This window comes from Echiichthys vipera, assembly GCF_963691815.1.
Source record: "Echiichthys vipera genome assembly, chromosome: 13".
In the NCBI taxonomy this organism is placed as follows: Eukaryota; Metazoa; Chordata; class Actinopteri; order Perciformes; family Trachinidae; genus Echiichthys; species Echiichthys vipera.
In genome coordinates, this window is record NC_139838.1 from 14,802,872 (window position 1) to 14,811,917 (window position 9,046).

At 38.6% G+C, this 9,046-nt stretch overlaps 1 protein-coding gene across 1 annotated transcript; it reads right to left on the reverse strand.

The window, feature by feature from the left end:
* Positions 1-1,892: 1,892 nt before the first annotated feature.
* Positions 1,893-5,872, reverse strand: LOC310955939 (4-galactosyl-N-acetylglucosaminide 3-alpha-L-fucosyltransferase 9-like; the record flags this gene model as incomplete). The annotated part of the gene is made up of 3 exons (XM_083926018.1): positions 1,893-2,896; positions 4,240-4,249; positions 5,162-5,872. 3 exons carry the CDS (start codon positions 5,870-5,872, stop codon positions 1,893-1,895), a joined length of 1,725 nt encoding a protein of 574 aa, XP_083782144.1.
* Between the last annotated feature and the right edge of the window lie 3,174 nt (positions 5,873-9,046).

Genomic DNA, 9,046 nt, shown 5'->3' on the forward strand with positions numbered 1-9,046 from the left:
ATTGCTATTATTATTATAATTATAATAATAGCAATAATAATAATAATAATAATAATAATTATTATTATTATTATTATTGTCATTTGATTGTGATGATAAAGGCAAGGCAAGTTAATTTGTATTGCACAATTCAACAACAAGGCAATTCAAAGTGCTTCACATAAAACATTAAAAGCATTGGAAAGAAATAACAGATTGAACATAAACATTTAAAACGCATAAAAGGTCATTTTTAAAACATAAAAGATGGTTACAGTTACAGAAGTTACAGTGCAGTTTACTGAAAAGCAGCTGAAAATAGAAAAGTCTTGATTTAAAAGAACTGAGAGTTGCAGCAGACCTGCAGTTTTCTGGAAGTTTGTTCCAGATTTGTGGTGCATAAAAACGTAACGCTGCCTCTCCATGTTAAAGGATGCAGCTATTACAGATATTTTAGGGGTTGCTTGAAAAGATTAATCCCCCAAATTACATCAGCAGCACAGTTAGCCATCTTTACAGACTCCTGGAAAAGTGGGGATCCAACGCTGAGGTTGAGGTAATCATAATGTGTCACCTGTTCTGTGTATCATTAGTATCTACAGCCTTATATCATTTAGCATGTTATATTAATGATAATAAATAAATAGGAATACACACATTTACTTAGCGTGAGCATGTATCCAGTAAGTTTAATACCAATCATTTTAATTAATCAATAACAACACATTGTTCCATTTTAAGTATTTATCATCATTCCAGCAATGACTTGATGATTAATGAAAGGAATTCATTTTGGAAGTTAGCTGTTCGCAAATAAGGTGCTGTCAAAGTTTCTGTTCAGGCAAAATACAAAACAAACAAACAAACATATTTTCTCTTACCTCCAGTTTTATGTTATGTTATGTTTTAATTCTGTTTCTGCTTCTTCCTCAATACAGAAATGACAATGAACTTCATTTGTAGTTTTCACATCATTATAACTGAAGTTGGTAATATTCTGTACAAAGAAACCATATATTATTTTTTTCATATTTGCTGAAACTGTCACTATATCCCGACGGCACGATGAGACCTGTGTCCAGTATCTGTGAAAAAGTCATGTCGCTCTGCTTCTCTCTGTCGGCTTCTCCTGTCATCTCCAACCAATTAGAGCAGAGCGGTCTGTAGCTGCAGCAACTGCGCATGAACTCAGATCCAATTGTGAAACCATGCAGCGTTGATCAATTATGAATCAATGTTCTGTTACTGTGTTTCCAGAAACATTTTAGTGTATTGTTTACCTGTGAATATTCTCATTTGTCCAGGCCATCGTTATCCCCAAAGCACTTTCAGTCAAAAGCAACTGGACTGGCTTGTTTATTGTCTAAGTTTGATCGACCGGCTGGTGGTCGGCTGGTGGGAGGAGCTTGGTTTTGGCTCGACTTGGTCAAAAACGTTCTTACTTTACAGCTAAACAGTACACTAAAATACGTTGAAAACATAGCTGAAAACACGTTATGTAAGAAGCAGGCAAAACAGTAACAGAAATATGAACTGACCCTTTAATGTTCATAATGGGCACATGACACTAGTTTGAGCATCTGAGTACAGTTCAGTTTACTGCAGCTCTAAAGCTCCAGTGTTTCAATCAAAAACATCGTGTTTTAAAAAAATACTCAACAACAACAGCTTTAAAACATTTTAATAGAGGTAGGCGTGTTAGTATAACATGCATTTTACAGTTTTTAACCATCATTTTCTTACACATCACCATCAGTTTCCGGTGGAAAACTATGTATCCCAAAACGAGTTGACTTTGGTTTGTTTTTAGATAAACTAAAGGATTTAGGGTTGCTAAACAAACCATTTATAACTGTATGATCTATTTATTTGTCTTTTTAATCAGTTAAAAGGAACAATAGACAATGACTGCTTCACTGTAAGAACCACTTGTACAGATCGGGTAGAACTCTGTACTCTTTGTTCCTGCCCACGTGATGACAGGCCTGGCAGATAGCGTGTGCAAACTCGCGATTCTCTTCAGTCAGATGACGTCTGGCAGTATAGAATCGCCGCCAATTAAAGTATCTCATATAAGTCTCATTATCTTTATCCAGCCTTAGGAGGAACTTTGCCAGTGTCGGGGGATCAGGAAAGTCATTTACATGTATGAAGGAAGTACCTGGGGCGAAATCCTCATAGTTCCTTCTTGGTGGACCCAAAACTATCGGCACAGTGCCGGCAGCCAGAGGTCCATTGAATGTTTCTGTGATGTAATCTCTGTGAATTGAATTCTCAAAGGAAAGGTAAAATTTGCAGCTACTGATAGTCAGGAAATATCTCTCACCCTTTGAGAACTCAGCAGAGGAGCTGTTAAAAACATCCACCTCGATGTGTTTTACAAGCTCTCTGTAGTAACTGTATCTCTCCTGGGATTTTGTGTAGAGTTCATTGCTATCCACAATCCAACAAAGCAACAGTTCCTTCTTGGGTAGCACAAAATCTCCATCTGTGTTCTCCTTGAGAGTCAGTCGCCAGCGAACGTGGATGTCCGCATCCCTCCTGTAGCTCAAGGTTAAATTAAAAAGCCCTTGAACGCCTGCTATCCTGCGCGTGTTGGTAGGTGAGTCTGTGTTAAACCAGATCCACCTCTGAAATCTTGCTCTAGGCAAAGTGGGAAGGTTGGACAGGTCATCCTGGATAGCTCTGTGGAAGACCACAACTCCATGAGCTCTGGAGTATAAAGATCTATCATCTGTGAGGTGGCAGCTGTCAATTTTAAAAAGTGTCTTACAGTCTTGAAAGTCAAACCTTTTGTTTTCAGGCCAGAACCACAGCAGCACCACAGGCGAGTCCGTCTGTGGTGCTGCTGCAGGAAAGTTTGGCTGTTTTGTAACCACTATCGTGCCGGGGAAATTCGCCTGCTTTGTCAGTTGCTCTGAATGAGCCGGGGGAGGATGACATTTTTGAAATGGAAGTGACTTATAGTACATTAAAAACAGAACTATAAATCCAGCCAGCACGAGAATCAGTGTCAGGGTGGCTCGTAAAACCCTCAAAATGGAAGCCATATTAAACCTGCAAGGAAAGAATAATCCTCACAATCCCTGGCAACACATTCCCTAAGCAAAGTTTTGGCTGTATGTCATTTTTAGATTCTAAAAGAAGTTATCACTCAGTCATTTAAGAATTCATAATCTTAAATTTGTCTGAAAAGATTCGTAACTCACATGTAGTAAGAAAAGTCAATTAGTGAATACAATCTACAAGTTCTTTTGGATAAATGAAGATAATTTCTGCACTGCACAAAAGTGTAAAGCAGGTGGGAAATACAATACTTGCTTGTCTGTTACAGCTCAAGGTGTAGATATTCTGCAGGATCCAGACTGAAGCTGCACAGGTCTGACAGTGAAACTCAGCTCAGGAAAACGTGCATGTGACAAGTGGCTGATGCTCCACCTTCTCATTAGCCTAACCAATGCTGTGTCAGGCCGGGCAGTCTAACAATGGAAGTCTGAGTTTTAATTTGAAACTTTTTTTTCCCTGAAACATGTGTATTTAGCTCAGTGTATCTGTTTCTTCACATTTTTTAACTGAATTTTGCAGATGGTCAAAGAAGAAAAAGTACAACAGTTGTACAGTGTTTCAATGCATCTGCCTAAAAGTGAAGAAACAGTAACAAAAACAAAAAACCTCAACACAATCCCACTATCCCTCCCAACAACCCATGTCAGACATGGTTACAGTAACCAACTCTATAATTGAACAACATATAACATAAGTAGATAGATAAGGTACAATGAAACCAAATAGAGTGAAATCTATAGCTTATAGCAAAAATAAATAAAGTAATTCAGGAACAATAAAAGGACCAAGCACTAGTAGTGTTCTCAGCATCATCAGAAGTAGCTGAGCGCATTATGAGAAATAATATTAAAACACTCAAAATCCTTCTGGGATTCTTCTGTAAAATGACCAGTAAACAGTAAAGGACTTTATTATAATTATACAAAAGTTATAAAAATAAAGTAAAACTATCACATCACAGAGTGAAACAATGATAATATAATCAAAGCCATCTTGCCCTACAGCTCATAAAAGATGTTGGCATTATAAACCAGTATCCGACATGTGCAGTCATGTATTTATCTACAGTAGATATTATATGAGTAACAACACAGTCACAGAGAATCAGTCCCTTTATATTTACCGATCCTAACAACTCGTATTTAATGCCGATATATTTGCATCATCTTCTTCCTTTTCAGCGCCACACCTTACCTTTTACCCACTGCAGTGTGTGGAAGCATGAACGAACACATGACATGACAGATGACTACGCAAATACTGGACACAAACTGACGGAGTAACCTGAGCGGGATGGACTTTTGCTTCCTTCAGCAAACACTTTTGTTGGAGATGATTACACGCTGATTACACTGACAGCGTTGAGAGATTAAAAGAGTTAAAAAGAAGACGAATATGATGTTACACATTGCTATGATGTATCCCATATCCACATCCCCAAAAGGGTTTTTTTCTTATATAGACTACTCCTAAAAATGTTTTAGATAATATAGAAGAATTACAAAATACCCACACATCCACAAACAGGACCTATATACATGCAATTAATGGAGAGATGTCAGAGTAAGTGCCTTGTGTTTAGTGCCTTCCTCAACAGCACCTTGGCAGTTCCTCTCCAGCCACCAGTCCACACTCCATTCATGGTCAACAAAGGGGCTCGAACCAGAAACCCTATGATTCCCAGCCGAGTCACCTATGACCTGAGCTGACTGTTCTTATAACTTTTTGTAAACATTCAATGGGATTAAAAAACAGTTTGATTTTGGTGAAATATCCTTTCTTAGAGAGAATGAGATGAGAAGATTGATACAACTTCCGATAAATATGAATCTACAGCTAGCAGCTAGTTATAGCTTAGCTTAGCCTAAACACTAAAACAGGGGGAAACCTATAACGTTTACTAATTAACATGTTTCATTATTTAATCTGTAAAATACTATTAGCCTACTTTATGCTAAGCTAATAGATTTCTGGCTGTAGAGGGAAAATAGATTCCCCAAATGTACAACTTTTCCCTGGCTTATTTCAGCCAGTTTATCAGTGCATAACCACGTGAGCCGCTGCGTTCTCGTTGAAGTTTTCATGTAGAGTACCACTTATAAACGTCATGAACTACATGGAAGTCCTTGTCTCTTGACATATGGTCGCAGGCAAGGCAGATGGGCTGGATGAATTCATTGTTGATTGACAGGAGATGAGGCGTGGCTGTGTAGAACTTTCTCCACTCAAAGTATTGCACATACGTGTCTTCTTTCATGTCAAGTAAAAACTCCGCCAGTGATTTTGCATTGGGGAAGTCATTTATGTGAATGAAGGCGTCAGAGGGGAGGAACTGCTCATAGTTTTCTCGTGGTGGACCCAAAACTACAGGAACCGTCCCCGCTACGAGGGGCCCGTTAACCTTCTCCGTGATGTAGTCTCTGTGGATCGAGTTTTCAAATGAAAGGTAAAACTTACAGCTGGCAATGGTTGAGTAATATTCCTTATAACCCAAATGGTGTCCTCCAAAAGCCGCACCAAAGATGTGGATCTTAATGTGTTTTGACAGTTCTTGATAATATCTCTCTCTCACGTTAGTTCCTGTCGATGGATCGCTGTTACTGACAATCCAGCACACGAGTTTGTCTTTCTTGGGCAGAACAAAGTCCTCTTTCATTTCTGTGTTTCTGATTGTGAGCTCGTTCCTCACCACAATGTCAGCATCTCTTCTGTAGCTCAGTGTTAAGTTGAACAGGTTGTCCAGACTTGGATTCTTAGCTGTGTTTGTTGGGGATTCCACATTGAACCAAATCCACTTCTGAAAAGCTGGACGCGGACCCCGCGGCATATTTCGCAAATAGCGGTCTATGTTTTTATGGAAAAAAATGACTCCCTGTGCTTTGCTGTAGAGGGATCTGTCATCCGTCAGAACACAGTTATCAATGTTGAAGAACGTAAAGCAATCTTTGAAATCAAACTTCACACCGAGAGGCCAGGACCACAGCAGGACTATGGGCTTTTCATTTGGATCTATGCCTTTATAATTTTCTTCATCAAGTGAGCAAGCAGGAAATAGAGGCTCGAAATACAGAAAGAATGCAAGAACAGTAAAGATAAGGCCGAGCGCAGCTATACTCGAGGAATACAGTGTTTTTTTGGTAGCTGGTGTCATCATCTGTGGAAGCAGAAAAAGAAAATGTGATAATAGAGTTAAAACATCAGTCCAAAAGATTAACAGCTGCTTAAAAAAACTCTGTACATAAAACCTTAAGGGGAATAGTTAAACTACAACTCCCAAGGTGCATTTCAGCATGAAACATCCAATCACAGCTTACAATTCCATCACGTGCACTCTTCTCACGACACAGGAGAAAAATATTTCAATCAGCTTACTTTTAACTTCTGGATCAATCTTGGAGAAATTCAGCAACTATGGCACCACCAACAGCTGATTCACACCTCTGACTCATCAGCCATGCCGAAACTATGGATAAACTACGATTTCTAAGTTACATTTTTCAGGAGAGTCACATGATTTCTATGTTAAGTAATGTTAAGGATAAGAAGCCTGCTTTTGCCTCTTTCTGAAAGTGAATTTAAAGTAACTTCTTTTGTTAAGTAATGATGCTGAAATTGTCAGAGTTTAAGAAACAGCAAGAGAGTTGGTTGTTTATTTCTAAACTAGGAACCGGCTCTGTGACCTCAGTGTTAACCTCATCAAGTCCTGCCACCTGAAGCACCACCCCTCAATTCAACACAGGAAACAAAAATAAGTACTATGAATAAGAACTCCAGCATACGTTCACATTTAATGAAAATCATCACCACTGAATAAAACATTCTCACCTTCGTACAGTGTGTAAGGGCTGGATGTCTCTTTGTTGTAGTCAGTGGACCAACTGTGCCAGGCGTTTGACACTTGAACACACTGAGTGAATACTGAGATATGAATAATCTCCTGAGCACAAAGAGAGAAACCACCTGTATGAACATGTGTTTTTAAGTTCACGCATGTTTCTGTAGACCGCCCTTGCAATAATCGTGCTACACCCCCGTCATGACGATCAAGGTGGTCCTGATGATAGTGATCACATTCTTAGCGTTGTACACACAAACCGAATCGATGAACACACTGGCTCACAGTTTAAAAATGACAAGCTTGTGAACTCACGCACTTAAAGCGTATGTAAACTTGTGGGAAACAAAGGGGACATTTTTTCTCCACCTGCAGGGGTGACCCAACCCTGGTAAACAAATGTAAGGCCACAAAAAGAGAATGTTTGCATACTGTTTTTCATGGACATGGGCAAGTCCAACTTTTAGTTCAAGGTAGAAGTCCAATGCACTTCATTGTCAGCTATTGTAAAGAAAATGTATTTCGATGACTTGCAGACAATGCAAGAGTGATGACTTTGGGGGGGGAAACAAAGAAACACCACACAGACCAGCAGCACACACCCTCTGAAATAAGGAGTGACTGCAGAAAATATTATTTTGTCAACATCTGCATTACATACGTATATTTTAGAAACAGTTTAAGTCTAATGTTAAAATCAGATCGAACATTTGTCAGGGGTTCAAATATTATACATTATATATATATATATATATATATATATATATATATATATATTATACATACTGTACATTAGAGTGTTTTTAATTTCACATGTTACTGTGCATGAGGATTTCACACACGTAAAACTCACTCAGAAAATTAAAACCACATGTTTTGCAGAATAACATATCCCTGGATACAATATGAGGAGTAAGTAAGAAAAAGAGTAAAAAGACAAAATGGCAAATAAAGTCTAAATCCTTGTCTCTGATTGGCTATTCCTGCTGTGAACATGTGATCACTTGTGAGATGCTCCTAAAGGTCACTTAAAATTTGATGTAAGTTGGAGTAAATCACTTGTGCATTATTCTTCACACAAACCAAATAGCCCTTTGAGAATTTAACAATAACAACAACAACAACAACAATAATAATAATAATAATAATAATAATAATAATAACCATCTTGCTTTCTGTCCACATATTTTCTAGCAATCTTTTTTTTTTAGACTGTCATGTAAAGTAAACACAGTGGAGACTCATTGTCTCATTAACCCGTGACTTTATTAGCATGTGCACACAAGATCTGGGTGAGAATCCATATAGAGGCAATTGTATCTTAAATAAAGCTCCACACTGCCAGCCTTTCCCAGTCCTCTCTATAAAAAAAAGCTAAACATTCAATAATCCCACATGCTGTAGTTTCCTCTTATCCTTCCCGAATAAGATCAAAGCATTTGAACCGAGCCTTTAGTAAACACTACCCAATAAACGTACATCAAATGATTCTGGCTTTCTACGTGTGTGTGTGTGTGTGTGTGTGTGTGTGTGTGTGTGTGTGTGTGTGTGTGTGTGTGTGTGTGTGTGTGTGTGTGTGTGTGTGTGTGTGTGTGTGTGTGTGTGTGTGTGTGTGTGTGTGTGTGTGTGTGTGTGTGTGTGTGTGTGTGTGTGTGTGCATGTGGAGGTTTTTAACTGATCGATGATGCATCTACCGCAGGACACAAAATCATCGAGCTGTGTTACAATAAGCTTGACGGTTTCAGGGTTGTGTTTACATTTGGAGTTCATGTTTTTCGGCACCAGTTCCAGTATTCTTAAATGAGCGGAAACCTTTCTACTACGGCACAAAAAAGAAGTGATGACACACCAGATTAAAACCAGCAAAGGTTCATTTGAATACATGGGTTAACGCATGTTTCATTTCTCTGTTCTCATATTAGACCAGTGTTATACAACACTGTTCTTATAATAACCTTCATGATTCGTTGCAGGACTGATATTAGGCCACTTTACTGGCTGTAAACTGGCAACTGAGAGTACTGTAGGATTAAATGCCCCGACATACAGCATTTACTTTGCTAGAAGTATCTAAAAGGTGTCACTGGCACAGCAAAGTGTTTTCTGTAGATCAACAGCTGGACTATAACAGAGGACTATAACAATCTGTCAGCGAGGTACTTTGCT